Source organism: Carex rostrata, chromosome 13 (genome assembly GCF_964058835.1).
Source record: "Carex rostrata chromosome 13, lpCarRost1.2, whole genome shotgun sequence".
Lineage (NCBI taxonomy): Eukaryota > Viridiplantae > Streptophyta > Magnoliopsida > Poales > Cyperaceae > Carex > Carex rostrata.
The window spans coordinates 2,093,753-2,118,318 of NC_135930.1; the positions used below are offsets into that span (position 1 = coordinate 2,093,753).

The 24,566-nt window shown below is 36.6% G+C and overlaps 1 protein-coding gene and 1 long non-coding RNA gene across 4 annotated transcripts; one reads left to right on the forward strand and one right to left on the reverse strand.

Annotated features, from left to right (window-relative positions):
* Positions 1–14,214: 14,214 nt before the first annotated feature.
* Positions 14,215–14,944, reverse strand: LOC144564444 (uncharacterized). The gene is made up of 2 exons (XM_078314043.1): positions 14,265–14,944; positions 14,215–14,218 (listed from the first exon to the last, which is right to left on the reverse strand). Exons 1-2 carry the CDS (start codon positions 14,942–14,944, stop codon positions 14,215–14,217), a joined length of 684 nt encoding a protein of 227 aa, XP_078170169.1.
* Positions 14,945–22,529: 7,585 nt separating this feature from the next.
* LOC144564630 (uncharacterized) lies at positions 22,530–24,227 on the forward strand. 3 transcript variants are annotated; one of them, XR_013514679.1, is made up of 4 exons: positions 22,530–22,652; positions 22,828–23,086; positions 23,229–23,571; positions 23,737–24,227. It is a non-coding gene; the product is annotated as an uncharacterized LOC144564630 (long non-coding RNA). The 3 variants fall into 3 exon arrangements; XR_013514680.1 differs by lacking the exon at positions 22,530–22,652 and adding an exon at positions 22,653–22,687; XR_013514678.1 differs by lacking the exon at positions 22,530–22,652 and having other exon boundaries at positions 22,697–23,086; positions 23,737–24,225.
* The last annotated feature ends 339 nt before the right edge of the window (positions 24,228–24,566 follow it).

The window sequence follows — 24,566 nt, forward strand, 5'->3', positions numbered from 1 at the left end:
TACTAGAGATGTAGATACTCTCAAGTGAGACGATGTTTGTTGTGAATTCTCCAAACATTTGTAATATAATATTTTTTTTTTCATCAAAACAAATACTAAGCTGATGCCACCGAACTAATTTAAAATCTGAAACACTACCTTGAAAAAAACCAACTTCAACCCTCAACCTAAGCTGACCAAATCTTACTAGCTAATAGTCTAATACTACTAAACCTGATGTACTACTTCCACAGAAAAATAAAAATGAGCTGATGCAACCTCAACTATTCACCACCAGAACCCAATATAATCAACCCAACTATTTGCCAATTTTTATATATTTTTTTTTCCTTCCTAATCTAATGCTCGATATATCTTATAAATGTTCCTTCTTTCTTTGTTTCTTTGTTTCTTTTCTTTTTTGCATAAAAAGGTTAGGTTTTTATTGATGAAGTTCAGGTTTTGCAGAGCATAGCAGAGTGTACCAGGATGGTCGGCAGAATTTGCATAAAGCCATAGATCTGTAACATTTGAAAGGATGCCAATAAGCATCAGGTACTGGTTCGCTGAATTTGATAAATTATTCTCAAATGACAGGTTTGCCCTTCAAAATGAAAGAACGAAGTAAGAACAGTGCTTACAATCTTTCAGCCTTCACAGAGACATTTTCTCAAACACCTTCTGTGCATTGTAGCCTTTTATTTCCTAATTCAGTTCTTGGCCTTTTTCTTTGAGCCATCCCCCTTCAGAAAAACAATAAATAATAATTACAGAAACAATTAGTGAAATCATTGTATTTACTTCATTTGACACTCTTGACAATGCTTAACGCCCATTTGTTCATTTGCTTCTCCGGATCTCCTGACTTGAGATCTGTTTTAAATAAAAGACTAAGTTTTCTTTTAAATTATATTTTTTATATATTTGCATTTCACAATTTTTCGCATACTAAGTTTTACACTATTCCAACAAAACAATTACTTTCTCAAGCATGTCTTGTTTACATGCACCTGATACTAGTCAATCTATTACTTTATCTGTTTAAATAATAAATGAACAAGTGAACTTACCAAGACCAAAATTAGTATCAAATTAAAAAAGAAAAAGAATTATGAAAAACAAGGCAGCAGGATTATGTAAAACCACAACACAAAAATAAATCAATAAAAGTGTAAAGGTATTTATAACAATGCTTAAAAGCTTTTAAACAAATGATAACGAATGATAATAACTAATGAGTACATTAATCAACAGAACAATTAAGAACATAATGAAGCAAAATAACACAATATATCCTTTCCTATTAAACAAGCATTCTCAATTAATTTCGTGTTCTTTGCACAACCGACCTATTCTTAAGAGCACATGAGGCTCAGGGAAGGACTTTAGAATGTTATAGGTGACGACATCAGGCTGATGCCCTTTAGAAATCATGTCATCTAGAATATCCATTGCCTTCTCAATTTCACCTCTCTTGCATAACCCATCAATAAGAGTGTTATAGGTGACAACATTAGGCTCAAGCCCTTTAGAAATCATGTCATTTAGAAAATCCAGTCCCAAATCAATTTCAGCATTCTTGCACAGCCCATCAATAAGAGTGCTATATGTCACGACATTAGGTTGTTGCCCTTTAGAAATCATGTCATCTAGAATATTCATTGCCTTCTCAATTTCACCATTCTTCCACAGCCCACCAATAAGAGTGTTATATGTCACGACATCAGGCTGATGCCCTTTAGAAATCATGTCATCTAGAATATTCATTGCCTTCTCAATTTCACCTCTTTTACACAACCCATCTAGAAGAGTGTTGTAAGTCTCCACATTAGGAGCACACCCTTTAGAAATCATATCACGTGAAAAATCCATCACCTTCTCAATTTCACCTTTTTTACACAACACATTTATTAGACTGTTGTAGGTCACCACATTAGGAACACACCCTTTAGAAATCATCTCACGTAAAAAATCCATCGCCTTCTCAATTGCACCTTTCTTGCACATCCCATCTATAACAATTGAGTAGGTCACGACATCAAGATCACACCCTTTAGAAATCATCTCGCGTAGGAAATCCATCGCCTTCTCAATTTCACCTTTTTTACACAACCCATCTATAAGATTACTGTAGGTCACAACATCAGGAACACAACGTTTAGAAATCATTTGATGTAAAAGATCAATTGCCTTCTCAATTTCACCTTTCTTGCACATCCCATTGATAACAATCGAGTAGTTCACAACATCGGGTCGGCATCCAAGCTTTGGCATTTGGTCGCGCACCATAATCACAGCCTCAGCAATCCTATTCTCACGACAGAGGCCTTTAAGTATTGGATTAAAGAGGCTAACATTAGTGTTGTAACCCTGTTTGAGATACCGTCCCAGAAAACCAAACATTATGCTGACCCGATTCGTCTGCGCACAGCATTCCATCAAGATCTTATAGGTATGGTTATCAGGATAGATTCCTTCCTCTCTGGTTAACCGGGTGAAGAAATGAAAGACAAGGTTGATTAAGGTTTTGGTGCGAAACAAGGCGGTGAATAAGTTATTGAATTGATGGATGTCAGCTCGAGGAGGATTCAACAGCCGATTGAATTGGCAACGTGCCTCTTCGGCAGTAATGATATCCACCTTCTGTTGCTTCCCCTTCTTCCCCTTGCTATCCTGCTGAGGCGGCATCTCAATCTTTCCAAAAAGATCGTCAAAATTGATGTTAATGCGGGGGATTAGTATTAGTATTAGTAATAGCAGGTGGTGGATTTGGTTTTTTAATTATCATGTGGGGTTGAGATTTAAATTGGGGGAAAGCATAGCAAACAAGGAAGTGGCCTCTATGAGAAGCAAATTTGAATGAAGATTGGGATGGTGAAAGCGAAGAGGAGGGGGCAAGTGAGACCATTTGATTCTAGTTGTTTTCTTTCTGCCTCTTTCAAAAATTCTAACCAACAAGGTTCAAAATCAAATTGTGCTCCTTATTTTATACTACTACTGCTGCATTAAAAGAAAAATAGAATATAATTAATTGACAGATGACAAGCAATAATGCAATTATCAAGGAATATGAATTTAACAAGCAATTAGAACTTAGAAGGAGCAGCTTTATATCAATTCTTTGGCAACATATCTGAAGTCTAAAGAATCAAAATAAAAAAAAAATTGAACAATTAACCACAGATAAGAGAAATTAAAAAACAAAAAGAAAAACCAGAGGTAAAGCACAGCATCAAGGGATTTAAAAAAAAAAAAAATAGAATTCCTTTAAATTGTTTCGTTGAAACAAGCCTTCACTGTTCTGATTTTCGAAAACTAACCTCCACCGATCTCTAGGATCAGTGGAGCCAAAAAAACGCAACCTACACCGGTCCTAGGGACCGGTGGAGCAAATTTTTACTCATTTTCGCACCTGGTAGAGTATTGCCACAAAAAAATCAAAATTTTGTCTGCACTGATCCGTAGGATCGGTGTAGGGTTCTTTTACCCTGTATACTATTTGTATTACCCTATTTCGGTCCCAGTTTCTGGCAGAAACAGGCAGGTTCGGCCTATCCAGAACTGGGTTGTTTTCAGTTCAACGGTTTCTGGCAGAAACTGGATTGTTTCAGACAAAAACAGCCTGTTTTGGTTCCAGTTTTTGGCAGAAACAACCAATTTGAGGCTCCACCGGTCCTAGGGACCGGTGTAGGTTATTTGTGTTGGGTTTTCGTGAACGGTTCAAACCCATTTAATTAGCTTAAGCTGCGGAAAGAGTAAAACAAAATTTTTACATCTAACTTAAGCTACGGATTAAATGAATCAAGAAGATTCGTTTAATCCTATTTACAGATCTATTCCATAATTGATTTTCTAAAGCATTAAATATATTTACAAATTAAATAGATTAATATAACAATTTATACCTTGATTCCAAATCTCAGTTGGAATGCAGACCGAGCGAGTAGAGCCTCACCAGGGATGGAATCGACTCGCAGTATCACACGTTTGATACCTCTATTGGTTATCCACCAGGACTAACCGGAGAGCGATTTACTTCTTCTGCCAGAAATACCGTAAACCGCGGAATTCTGCAGAAACACTATTCACCGAGAAAATAATGAAATAAATATATATTTGTGTCCCGAAGTAACTCGGTTTTGTTTTAAAAGCTAAACCGCAGGATTACACAAAATATATTATTTCCTAATCTCGAAACAACCGAAATCAAGGAAGAGAGAATAACCGATTAACGAAGTAATCAGATTAACACGTGAATTAGTGAGTTTTTCTCTCTACCCTCACCCCTCTATTTATAGTGTTTTGAGGAGGTTCGCAAAAGACCGAAATACCCCTCAAAACAAATCTATTTACCAAAAACCCTTGACACCTCATCCTTTTATCATGTGAAATGACCAAAATACCCTTGCCACCTCACATGACACATGTCAACACTAGGGAAGTCGGCACCAAGGGTAAAAGACCATTTTACCCTTGGTCCAATAAGGCATGAATAGTGTTGGGCTTTGATTTTGGGCTTTGACTTTGGGCTTTTAATTTTAATTAAGGCTTTGATTATTTTGGGCTTTTAAATCCATAAATCAAACCCATAATTAACAAATTAAAATCCAAATCAAATATATATAATTGTCATATACAATTATATTTCTTTTCGGTTGTTGTTCGGTAACTTTTATACAACGTAACGTGTACGTTTATAAATTAACCGTTGTTTCTGCTTGTCATTCTAAATGACATTTATTATTTAATTATATCACGTATAATTAATTATAACCATCTTATCATTGATCATAACCAATTTATAATCAATCAAAATAAGATTCTCCGAGTAGCTCCTATATGGTGTGACCCAATAGGATCTGTGTTATGTTGGTAAACAGAGTTAAAACCTTTTTAACTTCTGTAATCATGAGCGGCATCTGGCAACACATCATGACCATCCAATTACACAGATGATGCTGTACTGTACAATATCACGATCCAGTAAACAATTTACTTGTGTCAGTTCTTCTGTCTCATAGCTATCAGATCAGTTTCAAGGTAGATGTGTGTCATCCTTGCTAACTGTATCTTTTCTTGATCTTGAGTAGATTATCAAATATAATTACTCTTGTAATTATACCGCATGCAGATAATCTAACTCTATCAAGGGGCCCAGTGATGCTATAACTCGTATAGAGATACGAGGGACAAGTAGTACTTTTGGTAGACTATCACTTCCTCAGCTAAGCTATATATATCGAAATGCTACCGTTATGACTGCTTTTTACGGACAGCGTTAGATAGCAATCACACATATATATTTCTTAGTGGGAACGATAAATACCTCATACTTTAGAACTTTGACACTGAATGAAAAACATAAATGACACGAACACAATTCTATTTAATGTTTTCATTCGGGGTCTGTCAAATACCATGTTCCTAGAACATGTATCTATGTGATTAAAATGACATCTCGTGTCAAATGGTTTGTAAAACTTAACCATTTTTCAATCCACATACTAACCTTATAGCGGTAATTAGTGTTTCTGCTAATTACCTTGGTTAGTGACCTTTTAAGATTAAGAGTATATATCATCTATATTATGGAGTTTCACAATTTCAGTCATGAACTCGAAATGATCCATAAATGCAATAATACTCAAGGCAACAAAATGATATATAAATAAACATTCAATTCATGAACAAAGCTTTATGATCAATTATCGTATTATTGACTTCTAGATTATTACAAACTAACAATCTCCCACTTAAGCTAGGAGCCAATCATCGTAGGCCCTACTTATATACAAAACTCTATATTCTCTAAGATCTCGTAGATCATGAGAAAATCTCACAGCCAATCTTCTATGTGTTCCAGACTCATAGAAGCATTAAGCATCTCGTGCTTGGCTTGGGAAGAGGTTTTGTGAGTGGATCAGCTGTGTTGCTGATTGTGTCAATTTTTGCATATCTTTACATCACCTTTATATTAATTATATCTTTTATAATTAATTATAAACATCTTATTATGTTTACAATCTTAGGTGATAACGTCGTAAACAAGAAACATATCCTTAGTTCTCCTCAAGAATTTAAGGATATTCTTTACAGCATTCCAGTGCTTTATGCCTGGATTAGCCTGATATCTACTCGTCACACTCAAAGCGTACGAGACATCAGGGCGAGTGAACAACATGGCGTTTATGATAGAGCCAATAGCTGAAGCGTATGGTACTCTACTCATAGTGCTTTGCTCATCAGTTGTCGAAAGACACTGAGTCTTGCTAAACTGTGTACCATGATCCACTGGCAGAAATTCTCTCTTAGAATCCTGCATGCTGAACTGATTCAGCACTTTGTTAGTGTAACCACTAATCACAAGCTCGGAATCACCACCATATACGAGAAACATATCCTTAGTTCTTCTTAAGTACTTAAGGATATTCTTTGCAGCAATCCAGTGCTCTTGGCCTGGATTAGCCTGATATCTACTCGTCACACTAAAAGCGTACGAGACATATCTCGGTAGATCTTTATGCCTAGTATATAGACAGCCTCGCCCAAATCTTTTATTGACAAGACTTTCTTCAACGAAGACTTGGCTTGTTGCAAAAGAGGAATATCATTTCCTATTAGTAGTATGTCATCTACATATAGGACAAGAAAAGCGATGACACTCCCACTAGTCTTTCTGTACACACATGGTTCTTCTTCGCATCTGACGAAGTCAAACTTTTGACTTCCTCGTCAAATCGAAGATTCAAACTCCGTGATGCTTGCTTCAGTCCATAAATGGATTTAAGAAGCTTGCACACCTTCCCAGCATTCTTTGAATCCTCAAAACCCTCAGGCTGTGTCATGTACACATCCTCTTCTAAATTTCCATTTAAGAAGGCGGTTTTGACATCCATTTGCCATATTTCATAATCATGAAATGCGGCAATTGCTAGGAGTATCCGAATTGACTTAAACATAGCCACGGGCGAAAAAGTTTCATCATAATCTACACCGAGAATCTGTTTGAAACCTTTCGCTACTAGCCGTGCTTTGTATATAGTCATCTTACCATCCATGTCTGTTTTTATTTTAAAAACCCACTTGTTAGCTATGGGTTTTATCCCATCAGGTGGTACAACTAGGTTCCAGACCGTGTTGTCATACATGGACTGTATTTCGGATCTCATGGCCTCCAGCCATTTATCAGAGTCGGGCCTATCCATTGCTTCCGCATAGGTCAAAGGATCTTCAGTCTCATAGGCTGAGATCTCGTGCAGTGCCAAGTACCTTTCAGGTGCATGGACTACTCTTGTTGACCTACGTAGCACTTGTTCTTCAGGCTGTTGAACTTGATCTACAACGGTTTGCGGATCTAGTTCTTCTTCAACTTGCGTTGAAGTACTTGAGCTCGGGACTAGAACCTCATCAGCCGAAGTATCAAGAGGTGGGTTAATCTGATCTGGTTCAGATATTGTATTGTGTGATGTATCTTGAATTTCTTCAAGTATTACATTACTCCCACTACTTCATTTTGCAAGAAACTCGTTCTCCAAAAATATACCATTGCGAGCAACAACTATTTTGTTCTCGGTTTGGTAATAGAAGTAATATCCGTTTGTTTCCTTAGGATATCCTACAAAGAAGCACTTGTCAGCCTTGGGATCAAGTTTGCCGGACGTCAAGCGTTTGACAAATACTTCGCAACCCCATATTTTAAGATAAGACATAGTTGGGATTTTCCCAAACCATAACTCGTATGGAGTCTTTTCTACTGACTTGGATGGAACCATGTTTATTGTTCGTGCAGCAGTTTCTAGTGCGTGCCCCCAGAAGGATTTCGGCAGTGTGGCTTCACTCATCATGGATCGAACCATATCCAGTAGAGTTCGATTCCGTCTCTCAGAAACACCATTCCATTGTGGTGTCCCTGGAGGTGTGAGCTGTGAGACTATCCCACATTCCTTTAAGTACTCTTTAAACTCAAAACTCAAGTATTCGCCTCCACGGTCAGAACGTAGAGCCTTAATACTTTTATTCAATTGATTTTCTACTTCAGTCTTGAATTCTTTGAACTTGTCAAAGGATTCAGACTTATGTCTCATCAAGTAGACATAACCGTATCTACTGTAATCATCAGTAAATGTGATAAAGTAAGAAAAATCATTTCTTGTACAAGTACTCATAGGTCCACATACATCCGTGTGTATAAGACTTAATAAGTCACTTGCCCTTTCGCCCTTTTTGGAGAAGGCGCTTTGGTCATTTTACCTCGTAAACAAGATTCGCACGTGTCAATTGATTCTAGATCAAATTTACCAAGAAGTCCATTTTTATGTAACTTCTTGATGCGTTTCTCGTTTATATGACCAAGGCGACAATGCCACATGTAAGTCGTGCTTTCATGTGATGTTTTGAGTCGTTTGTTATTGATGTTAAACACGGGTTTGCCCATTTCCAGTATATAAAGACCATTCATCATATATGAAGATCCATAATATAATTCATCTTTGTATATAGAACATCTATTGTCCTTTATTACAAAAGAGAAACCATTCATCTCTAAACATGAGATTGAAATGATATTTCTGGAAATGCTAGGAACAAAATATACATTTTCTAGTTCCATTACAAGCCCGCTGGGCAAATACAACTCTATACTACCAGCTGCTACGGCTGCAACTCGTGCTCCGTTTCCAACTTGGAGTTGTATCTCCTTGTTATGTAGCTTCCTTCTATTTTTCAGTGCTTGCATATTTGAACAAATATGAGCACATGATCCGGTATCTAGTACCCAATCATTAATAGAGGTTGCAACGTTAACTTCAATAACATTGATACTTGAGACTGAGACTTTTGAGACATTCTCAAACTTCATATCCTCAAGATACTTCGGGCAGTTTCTCTTCCAGTGACCTTTGCTATTGCTGAAATAGCAGTCAAAGTTAGCAGAAACTTTTATCTTGGGAGAGTTCGTTCCTAGAACCAACTTCCCTTTGCCTTTGTACTTCGGAGCCACCTTCTTTGGGGCTTTCTTTATCTTCCTACCACCTTCTTGGATCATGAGGACATGAGAGCTATTCTCAATGTCTTTATCAGTGATCCTCAGCATCCCTTGGGGCTCTTGCAAACTTTTATCCAACTCTTGCTTATGGGAGTTCACAATGAACTCCGAATAGCTGGGAGGAAATGAGTTCAGGATAACTTCCGTGGCCAACTCGTGGCTCCACGGACAGTTAAGCTTCTCCAGTTTCTCATCATCGCTTGTCATACGAAGCGTGTGAGTACTGACAGAGCTGCTCTCTACTATTTTAGCAGGGACCGGTGTATTTCGGATATATTCCCTTTTCTCACGTGTTTGTTTTTCGAGCAGGGAGCGTAGAGAGAAGGATGTTTCTTTAGCCATATTACTACAACGTTAAATGTAAAGATTTTAGCTTTGTTCATGTAATATTTTATTCTAATGATAAAACTCCCACTGCAAATTTGTTTTATTCCCGTTTTGCAGTAGGACCAAGATCCATGTTTTCACCAATAACCAAGGCAGTGTATGCATATCATGGCTATCAGTTATCTTAGGTAAGCAAACTTTGCTAATCACACCTCTTTCTGATTCTTGGTTTCGTTAAAACATCACGTGTATTTAACGAAGACTTTGTCCCAAGCCCAAAACTATTTTGGAAATCATTGATAAGTAACCTCACTCTATTTGGTTTGATATGTCGAACATAACCCTCGACCACCAAAGGTAAAAGGCGACGCTTGCTGAGCAAGACACGTCAACCAATGAACATTAGTGTGAGGAGGATAGAGTAGGAAGGGCATACTACTTAATATTTAATGGGTTGGTGTTTATGCTTAACAGTGCCAGCAATCTTCAAAGGGGTATGTCAGAAAGAACAACTAATGTGATTCTATTCGTATCTTTATAGCGACTTCTTTCATATGCTTCATTAAGCAATTATAGAAAGGAAGTCTTGAATACGGAATGTGATCTCCATTTCTTTTCTTAGCTTATGTCAGAAAGAACGACTAATGTGATTCTATTCGTATTTTTATAGCGACCTCTTTCATATGCTTCATTAAGCAGTCGTGGAAAGGAAATCTAAATATCGAATATGATCCCCATTTCTTTTCAAGGTAGATGTGTGTCATCCTTGCTAACTGTATCTTTTCTTGATCTTGAGTAGATTATCAAATATAATTACTCTTGTAATTATACCGCATGCAGATAATCTAACTCTATCAAGGGGCCCAGTGATGCTATAACTCGTATAGAGATACGAGGGACAAGTAGTACTTTTGGTAGACTATCACTTCCTCAGCTAAGCTATATATATCGAAAAGCTACCGTTATGACTGCTATTTACAGACAGCGTTAGATAGCAATCACACATATATATTTCTTAGTGGGAACGATAAATACCTCATACTTTAGAACTTTGACACTGAATGAAAAACATAAATGACACGAACACAATTCTATTTAATGTTTTCATTCGGGGTCTGTCAAATACCATGTTCCTAGAACATGTATCTATGTGATTAAAATGACATCTCGTGTCAAATGGTTTGTAAAACTTAACCATCTTTCAATCCACATACTAACCTTATAGCGGTAATTAGTGTTCCTGCTAATTACCTTGGTTAGTGACCTTTTAAGATTAAGAGTATATATCATCTATATTATGGAGTTTCACAATTTCAGTCATGAACTCGAAATGATCCATAAATGCAATAATACTCAAGGCAACAAAATGATAAACATTCAATTCATGAACAAAGCTTTTATGATTAATTATTGTATTATTGACTTCTAGATTATTACAAACTAACAATCTCTCACTTAAGCTAGGAGCCAATCATCATAGGCCCTACTTATACAAATCTCTAGTATTCTAAAAATCTCGTAGATCTAAAGAAAAACTCATAGCCAGTCTCCTATGTGTCTCAGACCCATAGAGGCAATATGCATCTTGTGCTTGGCTTGAGGAAGAGGTTTTGTAAGTGGATCAGCTGTGTTGCTGACTGTGTCAACTTTACATATCTTTACATCACCTCTATTTACGATCTCTCGTATCAGGTGAAAACGTCGTAGAACATGCTTGGATCTCGAGTGCGATCTCGGTTCTTTGGCCTGAGCTATAGCTCCATTGTTGTCACAATAGAGGTCCACAGGGCTTTGAACACTGGGAACCACTCCAAGTTCACTAAGGAACTTCTTGATCCAGAAACCCTCCTTAGCTGCCTCTGATGCAGCTATGTACTCTGCTTCGATAGTTGAGTCTGCTGTAGTCTCCTTCTTTGAACTCTTCCAGCTCACAACACCACCGTTGAGTATGAACACATACCCAGACTGTGATCTCGAGTCATCATGGTCAGTTTGAAAACTGGCATCAGTGTAACCATTTATTACAAGCTCGGAATCACCACCGTAGACGAGAAACATATCCTTAGTTCTTCTTAAGTACTTAAGGATATTCTTTGCAGCAATCCAGTGCTCTTGGCCTGGATTAGCCTGATATCTACTCGTCACACTCAAAAGCGTACGAGACATCAGGGCGAGTGCACAACATGACGTACATGATAGAGCCAATAGCCGAAGCGTATGGTACTCTGCTCATTTTGCTTTGCTCATCAGTTGTCGAAGGACACTGAGTCTTGCTTAGCTGAGCACCATGTGACATTGGCAGGAATCCTTTCTTAGAATCCTGCATGCTGAACCGATTCAGCACTTTGTCAATGTATGTGCTTTGACTTAAACCTATAAGTCTATTTGATCTATCTCGGTAGATCTTTATGCCTAGTATATAGACAGCCTCGCCCAAGTCCTTCATTGAAAAGACTTTCTTTAACAAAGACTTGGCTTGTTGCAAAAGAGGAATATCATTTCCTATTAGTAGTATGTCATCTACATATAGGACAAGAAAAGCGATGGCACTCCCACTAGTCTTTCTGAACACACATGGTTCTTCTTCGCATCTGACGAAGTCAAACTTTTTGACTTCCTCGTCAAATCGAAGATTCCAACTCCGTGATGCTTGCTTCAGTCCATAAATGGATTTAAGAAGCTTGCACACCTTCCCAGCATTCTTTGAATCCTCAAAACCCTCAGGCTGTGTCATGTACACATCCTCTTCTAAATTTCCATTTAAGAAAGCGGTTTTGACATCCATTTGCCATATTTCATAATCATGAAATGCGGCAATTGCTAGGAGTATCCGAATTGACTTAAACATAGCCACGGGCGAAAAAGTTTCATCATAATCTACACCGAGAATCTGTTTGAAACCTTTCGCTACTAGCCGTGCTTTGTATATAGTCATCTTACCATCCATGTCTGTTTTTATTTTAAAAACCCACTTGTTAGCTATGGGTTTTACCCCATCAGGTGGTACAACCAGGTTCCAAACCGTGTTGTCATACATGGATTGTATTTCGGATCTCATGGCCTCCAGCCATTTATCAGAGTCGGGCCTATCCATTGCTTCCGCATAGGTCAAAGGATCTTCAGTCTCATAGGCTGAGATCTCGTGCAGTGCCAAGTACCTTTTAGGTGCATGGACTACTCTTGTTGACCTACGTAGCACTTGCTCTTCAGGCTGTTGAACTTGATCTACAACGATTTGCGGATCTAGTTCTTCTTCAACTTGCGTTGAAGTACTTGAGCTCGGGACTAGAACCTCATCCACAACTACTTGTGGGTTTGGCAATTTCAGATGCTCATCAGCCGAAAAATCAAGAGGTGGGTTAATCTGATCTGATTCAGATATTGTATTATGTGATGTATCTTGAATTTCTTCAAGTATTACATTACTCCCACTACTTCCTTTTGCGAGAAACTCGTTCTCCAAAAATCTACCATGTCGAGCAACAACTATCTTGTTCTCGGATTGGTAATAGAAGTAATATCCGTTTGTTTCCTTAGGATATCCTACAAAGAAGCACTTGTCAGCCTTGGGATCAAGTTTGCCAGACGTCAAGCGTTTGACAAATACTTCGCAACCCCATATTTTAAGATAAGACATATTTGGGAGTTTCCCAAACCATAACTCGTATGGAGTCTTTTCTACTGACTTGGATGGAACCATGTTTATTGTTCGTGCTGCAGTTTCTAGTGCGTGCCCCCAGAACGATTTCGGAAGTGTGGCTTCTCTCATCATGGAACGAACCATATCCAATAGAGTTCGATTCTGTCTCTCAGAAACACCATTCCACTGTGGTGTCCCTGGAGGTGTGAGCTGTGAGACTATCCCACATTCCTTTAAGTACTCTTTAAACTCAAAACTCAAGTATTCGCCTCCACGATTAGATCGTAGAGCCTTAATACTTTTGTTTAATTGATTTTCTACTTCAGTCTTGAATTCTTTGAACTTGTCAAAGGATTCAGACTTATGTCTCATCAAGTAGACATAACCGTATCTACTGTAATCATCAGTAAATGTGATAAAGTAAGAAAAACCATTTCTTGTACAAGTACTCATAGGTCCACATACATCCGTGTGTATAAGACTTAATAAGTCACTTGCCCTTTCGCCCTTTTTGGAGAAGGCGCTTTGGTCATTTTACCTCGTAAACAAGATTCGCACGTGTCAATTGATTCTAGATCAAATTTACCAAGAAGTCCATCTTTATGTAACTTCTTGATGCGTTTCTCGTTTATATGACCAAGGCGACAATGCCACATGTAAGTCGTGCTTTCATGTGATGTTTTGAGTCGTTTGTTATTGATGTTATACACGGGTTTGTCCATTTCCAGTATATAAAGACCATTCATCATATATGAAGATCCATAATATAATTCATCTTTGTATATAGAACACCTATTGTCCTTTATTACAAAAGAGAAACCATTCATCTCTAAACATGAGATTGAAATGATGTTTCTGGAAATGCTAGGAACAAAATATACATTTTCTAGTTCCATTACAAGCCCGCTAGGCAAATACAACTCTATACTACCAGCTGTTACGGCTGCAACTCGTGCTCCGTTTCCAACTTGGAGTTGTATCTCCTTGTTACGTAGCTTCCTACTATTCTTTAGTACCTGCATATTTGAACAAATATGAGCACATGATCCAGTATCCAATACCCAATCATTAATAGAGGTAGCAACGTTAACTTCAACAACAAATATACCTGAGGTTGAAGCTTTGGAAACCTTTCCAGACTTCAGATCCGCCAGGTACTTCAGGCAGTTCCTCTTCCAATGACCCATGCCATTACAATAATGGCATGCAGAGGAAGCAGCAACCTTTATCTTGGGAAGATTCCGTTTAAGGATCTTTTTCCCCATGCCTGTGTACTTAGGAGCCACCTTCTTTGGGGCTTTCTTTATCTTTTTCTCACCAGCTCGGATCATGAGAACAGAAGACTTTTTCTTCATGTCCCCTTCAGCGATCCTGAGCATCCCTTGAAGCTCTTGCAGACTCTTATCCATTCCTAGCATATGGAAGTTCATGATGAACCCCGAATAGCTTGGAGGGAGTGAGTGCAGGATAATGTCCGTAGCAAATTCCTTGCTTATCGGAGCATTCAGCTTATCAAGCTGCTCAACATCGCTCGTCATACGGAGCATGTGAGTTCCCATAGAGCCTCCCTCGGCCAACCTGTGACCAAGTAGGGATTTTGTCACTTTAAATCTCTCGATACGCGCTTGCTCTTGAAACATGTTCTTGAGCTGATCGCATATCACATAAGTTTTGGTATCCACGAATCGACGCTGCAATTCTGGACCCATAATACTTACTACGAGACCTTGTACATCAAGCTCATCTTCTTTGTGCTTGTTGTACTTAGTGACGTCCTCTGGTTTGCCATTTGTTCCTGGCTCAGTAGGGACAGGTGAGTTTAAGACATATTCTTTCTTTTCACGTCTCAGTACAATGGTGAGAGCACGGAACCAATCAGTAAAATTGGATCCGTCCTCTTTCAGTGTTTGTTTCTCGAGCAGGGAGCGTAGAGAGAAGGATGTTTCTTTAGCCATATTACTACAACGTTAATAAAGATTTTAGCTTTGTTCATGTAATGTTTTATTCTTATGATAAAACTCCCACTGCAAATTTGTTTTATTCCCGTTTTGCAGTAGGACCAAGATCCATGTTTTCACCAATAACCAAGGCAGTGTATGCATATCATGGCTATCAGTTATCTTAGGTAAGCAAACTTTGCTAATCACACCTCTCTGTGATTCTTGGTTTCGTTAAAACATCACGTGTATTTAACGAAGACTTTGCCCCGAGCCCAAAACTGTTTTGGAAATCATCGGTAAGTAACCTCACTCTATTTGGTTTGATATGTCGGACATAACCCTCGACCACCAAAGGTAAAAGGCGATGTCTACTAAGTAGTTTAATCATCAACCAATGAACATTAGTGTGAGGAGGATAGAGTAGGAAGGGCATACTACTTAATAATTAATGGGTTGGTGTTTATGCTTAACAGTGCCAGCAATCTTCAAAGGGGTATGTCAGAAAAAACAACTAATGTGATTCTATTCGTATCTTTATAACGACTTCTTTCATATGCTTCATTAAGCAATTATAGAAAGAAAGTCTTGAATACGGAATGTGATCTCCATTTCTTTTCTTAGCTTATGTCAGAAAGAACAACTAATGTGATTCCATTCGTATTTTTATAGCGACCTCTTTCATATGCTTCATTAAGCGGTCGTGGAAAGGAAGTCTAAATATCGAATATGATCCCCATTACTTTCCTTTCTCAGTATATGTAAGAATGACTAAATGTGATTTTATTCGTATCTTTATAACGACCTCTTTCATATGCTTCATTAAGCGGTCGTGGAAAGGAAGTCTTGAATACGAAATGTGATCTCCATTAGTTTTTGTTCTTTATCAATATCTCTTTGATATGCTTAGCTTTGTTAAGCAGTCAGTTCTTGTAACTGACTTTCGGACACGTGAAAGTCGTCTGCCAGAAAGACAACGGTGAGTTCCTTCACAAATCTTTCTTTGACATCACGTTCTTTCACGGTTCCTTTGAAAGCAATAAATCTAATTTATTCAATTCATATTAAAGCAGTAAATCTAATTTACTTATATACGAGAGCAAGTCAGGTATATTATTTATCAATATACGGGAGCAAGTCAGGTATATTATTTATCAGTTCCTAATTCTTTGTTTTGCAGCTATGCTCAGTTCTTTATTCTATACCGTTTAAAGCATATAAACAGTTTACATGTTTTAAAACAGATATTCTTTTCGGTCCATAAAGCAATTTGGTAACGTGACAAAGTTCCTTTTGGGCCAGTCATTAGGACATGTAAAAGGGGCCCCCAGGAAAGATTGGGGTCACAAGGACCGCTTAGACTCAATCTTTTCTAGACAGAACCATCTCTTTTACGGTGTGGAAATGACAGTTCTTACTAAGGTACTTTATTGCTTCATCACATTCTTCGATGAACTTTATTTTCCAAAGGTTTTCGAAAAGGCGAAAGATTTACACTAAATTTTGCCATTTCAAAAGCGTTAAAGCAATTTGGTAACGTGACAAAGTTCCTTTTCGGCCAGCCATTAGGACGTGTAAAAGGGGCTCCCAGGAAAGATCGGGGTCACGAGGACCGCTTAGACTCAATCTTTTCTAGACAGAACCATCTCTTTTACGGTGTGGAAATGACAGCTCTTACTAAGGTACTTTATTGCTTCATCACATTCTTCGATGAACTTTAACGCAATCAAAAGTTTTTGGAAAAATGAAAACATAAAGAAAGCATAAAGAAAGCTTAAATCTAATTTAACTTTCTTAGTCGGCAAAACCGAACCAAGAAAATCTCATTTCTAATCGGTTTTGGACTTGTGCTGCAAATGTAAGAATTTAAACTAATACGTGGTATATGCACCTTATTTGCATAAGTTATAACTTTAGAAAATCAATTAGCGGGAGAGCCTTTGCTCTGATACCACTGTTGGGTTTTCGTGAACGGTTCAAACCCATTTAATTAGCTTAAGCTGCGGAAAGAGTAAAACAAAATTTTTTTACATCTAACTTAAGCTACGGATTAAATGAATCAAGAAGATTCGTTTAATCCTATTTACAGATCTACTCCATAATTGATTTTCTAAAGCATTAAATCTATTTACAAATTAAATAGATTACTATAACAATTTATACCTTGATTCCAAATCTCAGTTGGAATGCAGATCGAGCGAGTAGAGCCTCACCAGGGATGGAATCGACTCGCAGTATCACACGTGTGATACCTCTATTGGTTATCCACCAGGACTAATCGGAGAGCGATTTACTTCTTCTGCCAGAAGTACCATAAACTGCGGAATTCTGCAGAAACACTATTCACCGAGAAAATAATGAAATAAATATATATTTGTGTCCCGAAGTAACTCGGTTTTGCTTTAAAAGCTAAACCGCAGGATTACACAAAATATATTATTTTCTAATCTCGAAACAACCGAAATCAAGGAAGAGAGAAATAACCGATTAACGAAGTAATCAGATTAACACGTGAATTAGTGAGTTTTTCTCTCTACCCTCACCCCTCTATTTATAGTGTTTTGAGGAGGTTCGCAAAAGACCGAAATACCCCTCAAAACAAATCTATTTACCAAAAACCCTTGACACCTCATCCTTTTATCATGTGAAATGACCAAAATACCCTTGCCACCTTTCATGACACATGTCAAGCCAAGGGAAGTCGGCACCAAGGGTAAAAGACCATTTTACCCTTGGTCCAATAAGGCATGAATAGTGTTGGGCTTTGATTTTGGGCTTTGACTTTGGGCTTTTAATTTTAATTAAGGCTTTGATTATTTTGGGCTTTTAAATCCATAAATCAAACCCATAATTAACAAATTAAAATCCAAACCAAATATATATAATTGTCATATACAATTATATTTCTTTTCGGTTGTTGTTCGGTAACTTTTATACAACGTAACGCATACGTTTATAAATTAACCGTTGTTTCTGCTTGTCATTCCAAATGACATTTATAATTTAATTATATCAGGTATAATTAATTATAACCATCTTATCATTGATCATAACCAATTTATAATCAATCAAAATAAGATTCTCCGATTAACTCCTATATGGTGTGACCCAATAGGATCTGTGTTATGTTGGTAAACAGAGTTAAAACCTTTTTAACTTCTGTAATCATGAGCGGCATCTGGCAACACATCATGACCATCCAATTACACAGATGATGCTGTACTGTACAATATCACGATCCAGTAAACAATTTACTTGTGTCAGTTCTTCTGTCTCATAGCTATCAGATCAGTTTCAAGGTAGATATGTGTCATCCTTGCTAACTGTATATTTTCTTGATCTTGAGTAGATTATCAAATATAATTACTCTTGTAATTATACCGCATGCAGATAATCTAACTCTATCAAGGGGCCCAGTGATGCTATAACTCGTATAGAGATACGAGGGACAAGTAGTACTTTTGGTAGACTATCACTTCCTCAGCTAAGCTATATATATCGAAAAGCTACCGTTATGACTGCTATTTACAGACAGCGTTAGATAGCAATCACACATATATATTTCTTAGTGGGAACGATAAATACCTCATACTTTAGAACTTTGACACTGAATGAAAAACATAAATGACACGAACACAATTCTATTTAATGTTTTCATTCGGGGTCTGTCAAATACCATGTTCCTAGAACATGTATCTATGTGATTAAAATGACATCTCGTGTCAAATGGTTTGTAAAACTTAACCATCTTTCAATCCACATACTAACCTTATAGCGGTAATTAGTGTTCCTGCTAATTACCTTGGTTAGTGACCTTTTAAGATTAAGAGTATATATCATCTATATTATGGAGTTTCACAATTTCAGTCATGAACTCGAAATGATCCATAAATGCAATAATACTCAAGGCAACAAAATGATAAACATTCAATTCATGAACAAAGCTTTTATGATTAATTATTGTATTATTGACTTCTAGATTATTACAAACTAACAATGTTTTCATTCGGGGTCTGTCAAATACCATGTTCCTAGAACATGTATCTATGTGATTAAAATGACATCTCGTGTCAAATGGTTTGTAAAACTTAACCATCTTTCAATCCACATACTAACCTTATAGCGGTAATTAGTGTTCCTGCTAATTACCTTGGTTAGTGACCTTTTAAGATTAAGAGTATATATCATCTATATTATGGAGTTTCACAATTTCAGTCATGAACTCGAAATGATCCATAAATGCAATAATACTCAAGGCAACAAAATGATAAACATTCAATTCATGAACAAAGTTTTTATGATTAATTATTGTATTATTGACTTCTAGATTATTACAAACTAACAATGTTTTCATTCGGGGTCTGTCAAATACCATGTTCCTAGAACATGTATCTATGTGATTAAAATGACATCTCGTGTCAAATGGTTTGTAAAACTTAACCATCTTTCAATCCACATACTAACCTTATAGCGGTAATTAGTGTTCCTGCTAATTACCTTGGTTAGTAACCTTTTAAGATTAAGAGTATATATCATCTATATTATGGAGTTTCACAATTTCAGTCATGAACTCGAAATGATCCATAAATGCAATAATACTCAAGGCAACAAAATGATATATAAATAAACATTCAATTCATGAACAAAGTTTTATGATCAATTATCGTATTATTGACTTCTAGATTATTACAAACTAACAATTTGGACCGGTGTAGAATGGATTTTTTTTGCTCCACCGATCCTAGGGATCGGTGGAGGTTAGTTTCCGAAAATCAACCCAATCAAAGCTTGTTATGTTGAAATAATTTTGAGTAATTCTATTTAAAAAAAAAAATCGCATCAAGGGATGGATCGGTCTAGCAATCCCTAGCATTGATCGGTCTAGAAAAGAAAGAGGATTTGGAGTGCGTATCCTCTGAGATATCTCAACTTTTGTGTGACCAACGTGTCCGGTGCCTATTCAGGGATAGCGCGGGGACCAGTATTATTTGAGCTTTGAGATTCGTGCATAACGTATTTAAACGGTTCAGATTTTCCAAAAATTCACGCAAAATATGAGATATCTCAGACGATGCGAATTTGAGGATTTGTGGATAGGGTTTGCAAAGAATTCGTATCCTCTGCAATTAACTCAAAAGGGAATCTTTTGAGTTAATGAATCTTGACCATCCGATTTATTTTAAGATTCGTGCAGACTAAATCCGCACTAATATTAAATGACGCCTTATATCATAAGCAGGGGCCGGATTGACTCCGTTTAAAATCAGATAGTTGACATTCGTTAACCCAAAAAATTCCTTTTTGAGTTATTGCAGAGGATACGCATCCCTTTTTGAGTTAATTCAGATCCAGTGCAATACCGGACTGAGTAGAATGAGATCTGAGTTGTTCGTTCGTTTTAATACAGCACGAATCTCAAAACGAATCATGTGAGTAGTTCTTACGGCCCAAGATAATTTCGGGTGCAGATCCTTGTAATTATGCCCGACCCGCTATGAAGTCTGAGAGTAAAGAACGCTGGTGCTAGTATTAACTATTACCTATTAACTATTAACAACGCATCATCTGAGAAGTTGTTACGGCCCAAGACCCAGATTCGGGACAAAACCGGGCCCAGAAATCAATACGGCCCGAAAAGATATTTTTTACACTGCTTGCAAATTCTAAAAGGTAAATGATTCAGGGAGTTGAGGGGGAAATATCCTCGGCGACCAGACGTCCAGACCCCTGTTTCTTTCTTGAAAGGGGTTAAATTACAATTCCTAGCCATACATCTTATTTAATCACCTCCTGGAGATTTATCATGGGCCATAAAAAGCCCAAAACACCTAAGTACTTAAGTTGATTAAAATTTATCTTTCATTTCCGTTTTATTTCTTATTTAGTTAATTAAAATTTAGAAGGTTAATGAGAAATTTGATGGGTGTTCTAAGATTGTGAGAAAAAACTTGCATGAGAATTACATAGATAAGACGTATGATTGGTCATTTATGTTATTTTTTTAAACATATTTGCAACATAATTTGTTTTCATCCGTTACATCACAATTTGAAAAGAAAACCGATTATATTAATTACAATGATACAAAGTTAAACCTTTCCATTCCCTCCCTTCCTCTACTCTCCATCCAAACATGGGCTCCCTTCCTTGGGACATCGACTCCACTTTCCCCCTTCTTTTCTTAGTGCTCACCTCTTCTCCGTATACTATATCAAATCCGAGAACGAGAAAGCTCAAATCTGAAACCTCTGGCCTGTAATTCATTCTTTACCTTCAAAGTTCCATTCTTTAGTTCAAATCTGAGACCAATTTGATAAAGGTCTCTGGCCTGTAGTTCATTCTTTAGTTTACCTTCAAAGTTGTTGTGGGCATCATTGCTTCACAAATTTTATTACACATCAACTTTTTATGATATATTTTACTTAAAAATAAACTCCAGAATTAAACAGTAAGCTAAATAATTAAATTGTTTATAAAACAATCAGATGATTTGATAGGGTGGAGCAAATTTTTTAGAGTTGGATATAATTAAATAATTATTTTAAACTTGAACAATATTTTTTTTTCCTAAAAATAACATGACAAAAGAAGTAAACTTTGGCTTTTTTTTTGGGTAAGCAGTAGGCAAGTTCTTTTTTTGAACTAAATTAGAAGTCATAGTCTTTCTAAAAGTATAAGCGAAACAAGCATTAATTGATGACTTGTGCTGCAAGTCTTGTACACGCTGCTTTCAAGAGCTTAATTTACATGGATCCAAATCCTCTTTAGTACATCATCATTGTACACAATCTCAGTTGTTCGATCCTTTTTTGGGGCAAAGGGTGGAATGCAGGACTTCTTTAAGATTCATGTCAGGTTCATTAAAATTCGTGTGGATTAAAACAGACGGGTGCTGATTTCTCATTCTACATGGTCATGAGTATTACACGTGGTAAACCGTCATAGATTTTTCTGACTAATCGATTGATTGTTTCCAATTATTCTCGATTATTTCTAATTAATCATTTGACACAGTATTATGTTCGTCCGACAAGCACATACCATTATTTATAACACTGATCTCAACGCTCTGCTACTCTTTAATTACTCGCTATTCATTTTCACAACTACAGAGCTTCAACAAAGTAATAACTAGTGATTGAACGGTCCGGATCTAACAAGAAATTTACTATTAAATTCGGATCCTTGTAAATTAAGTTGTTGAAAGTGGCGTATACATGACTTGACAGTAGAGTAGTCGATGCTTGTTTCACTTTTTCTTTTTCTTTTCTTTTTCGATTCGGTGGAGTGAATTACTTTAATTTCTTTCGGTGGAGTGGGGTCAACTATATGTCTGTATGTTTTTTGTGCATGGCTTTGAGAAATTGTAAGGAGCCTGCTTTTCGAAATCAAATCGTTAATATTTTGAAATGCACGGATCTAAAAGTAACTGGTTAATTTTTTACACGAATCTCAAAATAAATGAACAATTTGATTTGGAAAAGCAGGCTTCCTGTGTTTCTTTGGAATCGCAGCAGATTTATTTCCGAACTTTTTCAAAATTTCAATTTTAGGCTTTAAAAAATAAAAACTTTTTCTCTTTCATATGCTTGCGTGAAGTTCAAGAACACTACTTAATTTGCGAACCCAAAACCGTAATCCTTCTCTCTCTTTCTCTGGCAGAACTGCTCGTTCTTTAGTTGTGCCTTTATATATCTCGCTTGACCTCCTCATTAAGTACTTAGTTGTAAGTTCTCTGGCAAAACTCTTAAGTACTTAATTGTAAGTTCCACATTTTTTTTGCCCTTGTAGTAACGAGCAGCCGTTGGATTTTCTTTTGCTGTCTTTTATTCCTCTAATTACCAATTAAAATCATCAAAAACTATCTACATGTTTGTTTTTTTTCTTGAATTAATTATCAGATATCGATCTCCCATGTACAATGAAGATTGTGGTAAGATTTTTGAATGGACAAAGTTTTATTCTGGAAAGCGAATCCACAGACACTATTGATCACATTAAAGCAAAAGTGCATTCTATAGAAGGTATACCACCTGATCAACAAAGGATTATCCATTCTGGCAGACAATTGGAAGACGGCCACACGTTGGCTTCCTACAGCGTAAAAGAAGGAAGCATGTTATGTATCATTGCTAGATTAAGAGGAGGTGCTCCGGGAGAGTATGCCATCTTTCCTTCTTTGCTCAATTACATGCATTCTTGATTGCAACTGAAAATTGAAACAAAAAAAGACATATTGAGTGTAAATGCAAGATTCTCATTTTTTTTCTTTTTTTTTTGTCCTGGTTATAAACACCTGAAGAATTGAAAGACCGCTGGCGAGACAGAATGATCAACATGAAATTTATAACATTTATTATGGTGATGCATTTCAATCGGGATGGAAAGATGAGCATGATAAAGAATTACTGCAACTGTTGCTGAAAGATGGTACAATTTCTGGAGGAAACATTCAAGAGGCGGCATGGCTTAGCATCCAGAATTGTCTAAACAATTCACAGAATTGCAACTTTGAAATTGATTTCTTAAAAGAACGCTTGCATGAGTACAATCAATGGTATTCATTACTTGTTGATGAGACAAGTTCTTCAATTTTTCATTGGGATCTTGGAAACAAATTTATCCGCATCAAATCTGATGAACTGGTATGCACTGAATTCATTCTCTATGATAGTTTAACCCTCCCTTCTTTATTTCTGTATTTTATTTTTTATGTTGAAACAGGGAAGAATTATTATGAAGAGCACATGTTAAGATGATTAAAAAAAAAAAAAAATTCAAGGAAACTAATGCGCATTATTAATTTGCAGGACTATAAGATGACATTGTCAGAAGCACAAATATCGTATTTAAAATGTCTTCAGATGCTCGTTCATCAAGACATTTCTCGGCTTTCTAATATTACAACCAAGTTTCGCAAGTTCCGAATATGTTTTAAATGATTGCTTACGTGTTCCAAAACGGGTTAATCCTAATTTACTTGCTTAATTTGTGCTCCAAAATTGGTTTATTGTTTCGATCGTGAATGTTTTCAGTACAATTTTAATTTGTCATTAATTTTCCCTCGTCTACTTGTTTTGTTTAGTATAGGTGATTCTCTTGAAGATTGTATGATTCTTTTGTCATACACAGTTTAAAAAACTAATGTCACACGGTTCTGCAACTGTATCCACGCGCATGGTGTAAAAAAGGTAGATATATTGTACACGTACGGTTGCGAAACTGTGTTTATATAAAATTAACATACACAATATCTACAAATGAAAAGTGCCAGATCTAAAAAAAAGACACTAAGACATGATTTATACATGGTCATAATTGTTGTTCCTAACAACAGAGGGGGGTGAATATGGGGTTGTTTAAAAATTCAACCCTACAACTTGTAATTATTGGTCAGATAAACAAGTTTGAAATTTGTTCCTGTGTTTACGTAATCTATCTACTTTAAGTTTTTGGCAGAATCAAGATCTTGTAAATTAAATAAATAACAAAGTGTAGTAAAGTAAATATATAGAGTTATAGAAATTGACACAGAATTTGATAACGGAGTTTGGCCACTAAAGGACCTACGTCTCTAGAACAACGCAACCTAACTTGCACGTCTTTCTATTTACCCAATTGAAGAAATGAATACAAGTTG

Coding starts and splice junctions, on each gene's coding strand:
- LOC144564444 (XM_078314043.1), bottom strand. CDS start 14,944: ATGGCTAAAGAAACATCCTTCTCTCTACGCTCCCTGCTCGAGAAACAA.